A 2,547-nucleotide genomic window follows, 5' to 3' on the forward strand; every position below is an offset into this window, starting at 1 on the left:
AGAAAGAAAGAAAGAAAGAAAGAAAGAAAGAAAGAAAGAAAGAAAGAAAGAAAGAAAGAAAGAAAGAAAGAAAGAAAGAAAGAAAGAAAGAAAGATAGAGAAAAATTCTGGACAGTATCTTAATGAAAGGAAAACAATGTTATCATTAAGACATGATCTTAATGAAGAAATCCTATTTTAGAACAGGAAGAAAATCCTATTTTAGGACAGGAAGAAATCCTATTTTAGGACAGGAAGGCACTGAGGGAGATGATTCCTAAATGCCAGAAGAGAGAGGACACAGAGGGGTTTGCAGCTCCTGGGTGGCTCCCAATGCCCAGGGAGGCAGCAAAGTCCCTTTTTCTCTGTGCAGGGGTGACCCACGTGAATTTTTGTGCATTTTTGTGTATTTTTGTGAATTTTTGTGAATCACAAACCCAGCCCCAGCTCCTCCCTCTCTCAGTTCCTCCCTCTCTCAGGGGCTCTCAGTGATGGGGGAACCTCCASCCCTCTCCTGGCAGCTCCCAGAGCATCTCCCATCTCTGCTCACAGCAAATTCCCTCTTCCTTCCCATCATTTCTCGTTATTCCACCCCTCCTCCCCTCAGCCCCTCCTCGGAGGGCACTCCTGCCTCATTAAAGCACTTTGCTGGATAAATGATCCGAGATCTCCTGTCTCTGTCAAACCCCCCTTACTGCAGCCCTCAGGATCTGCAKAATAAATTGTGTTTCATCCCTGTAAAACACGATTCCCTGAGCAAACTTTCCCTGCATTCCATTTCAATTCCAAGCTTCTTGATAACACCAGCAGATCGCAGAGGAACGAAGGGATTTTGTCTCCAATTAAAAAAAAAATAAAAATCCAGGGGATTAAAATTCCTCCCCATGCTTCCTACATCTCCTCACACGGTTAACAGGTGTTGTTTTTTTTGGTTTTTTTTTTGGGATGGTTGTATTTGAGAGTCTTTCCAGCCACTCGTTCGTATTTGTTTTTTGTAATTGGGATTTTAAAGTATTTGTTCTACAACCACGGCGTGTTTCACTCTCGAGCAAGGGAGTGTAGAGAGTGAAATATTTCAGTCTTCAGCCAGCAATTAAAAAATATTCCAATTAAAAAAAATTTAAATTTAAAAAAAATAAAATAATTCCAACAGAAATTTCAGCCAGCAATTAAAAAAAAAAAGTGGCATTAAAAAAATAGGATAAGAAAAGAAAAAATTGCTCTTCCACCTTCCAGGAGTGTGTTTAACTTCCCTCTTTTAACTTCCACGACTTCACAAGAGTCTCTGGACCACCTCACAACATCCCCCAAAGTGAGGTGAGCTCCTCCACGGGCCCCTCAGCCCATTTTTGCTAAAAATCAGAGGAAGAATCCCCAAAATCCATAAAAACGTGGCACTACCTTTGGTCCTGTCTGGCCTGGCATTCCCCGGGCACCGTCACTGCCAGCTCGACCCTGCAACAGAGAAAAATCACACACAGAGGGTGAGGCAGGCACAGCTGGGACAGGGTTTATTTAAACTAGAATAAGGGTTTATTTAAACCAGAATAAGGGTTTATTTAAACCAGAATGAGGGTTTATTTAAACCAGAATGAGGGATTTTTGAAGGCAGAGCTGCCAGGATGGAGAGCAGCAGCAAAAATCCCTGCTCGGGTTTTGGAGCAACATCCTGGAGCTGATGAGAGGTGGGAGATGAACTCATCATGAGCCATGGTCATTGATTTTTATGGGGAAAAATGATCTCCCGGCACAGTTTAAGAGATGCTGCTGATGATGGCTGTAAATTGAAATGAGAGTTGCTCTTTCAAGGCAGCCAGAAGTGGGTCACACACRAGAGCTGCTCGTTCATTCCTCCTCAAGGCAGCTTGAATTGTGCTGAGGCAGAGGGTGGTGAGAAATAAAAACCAGAATTAGGGATGAAAACAGAGCAGGGTTTACACCTGATCCGTGCTGGGGATGAATTCTCCTCTCACGCTGCCAGGAGTGGGGACTCCAGGCTGGTTCAGGGAATTTGTGCAGTTACACCTCAATACCAGAGAGACAAAAATCCCAGGATGAAAGTGTGGGATGGGCAGCCTCGAAATTCCCCCCACACCACCCAACTTTCAAATCCCATCCCCACTTCTGCCCTCCCAGATTTTAACCCTGATCCTCCTTTGTGTTCTCCCARATTTTAACTCCCATCCTCATTTCTATTCTCCCATATTTTAACTCTAATCCTCCTTTGTGTTCCTCTAATTTTTAACTCTCATCCTCACTTGTGCCCTCCAAGATTTCAACTCCCATCCTCATTTGTGCTCTCCCAATTTTCAACTCCCTTTTTCCTTTGAGTTCTCCCAGTTTTTCACTCCCATCCTCATTTSTCTCCTCCCAGATTTTCACTMCCATCTTCATTTCTGCCCTCCCAGATTTTAATCCTCATCCTCCTTTGTGTCCTCCCAGATTTTAACTGCCATCCCTGCTTGTGTTCTCCCAATTTTCAACTCCCATTTTCCTTTGTGTTCTCCCAAATTTTCACTCCCATCCTCATTTCTCTCCTCCCACATTTTCACTCCCATCCCCATTTCT

The 2,547-nt window shown here is 43.6% G+C and overlaps 1 protein-coding gene across 1 annotated transcript in view; it reads right to left on the reverse strand.

Moving 5' to 3' along the window:
- Positions 1–2,547, reverse strand: part of COL5A1 (collagen type V alpha 1 chain) — a 123,160-nt gene that overhangs the window by 51,306 nt on the left and 69,307 nt on the right. Inside the window, 1 exon segment of the mRNA XM_057371595.1 lies at positions 1,381–1,434. Coding sequence (XP_057227578.1) covers positions 1,381–1,434 — 54 coding nt within the window.

This window comes from Malurus melanocephalus, unplaced genomic scaffold, assembly GCF_030028575.1.
Source record: "Malurus melanocephalus ecotype Western Australia unplaced genomic scaffold, MMel_1.1 scaffold_149, whole genome shotgun sequence".
Taxonomy (NCBI): Eukaryota; Metazoa; Chordata; class Aves; order Passeriformes; family Maluridae; genus Malurus; species Malurus melanocephalus.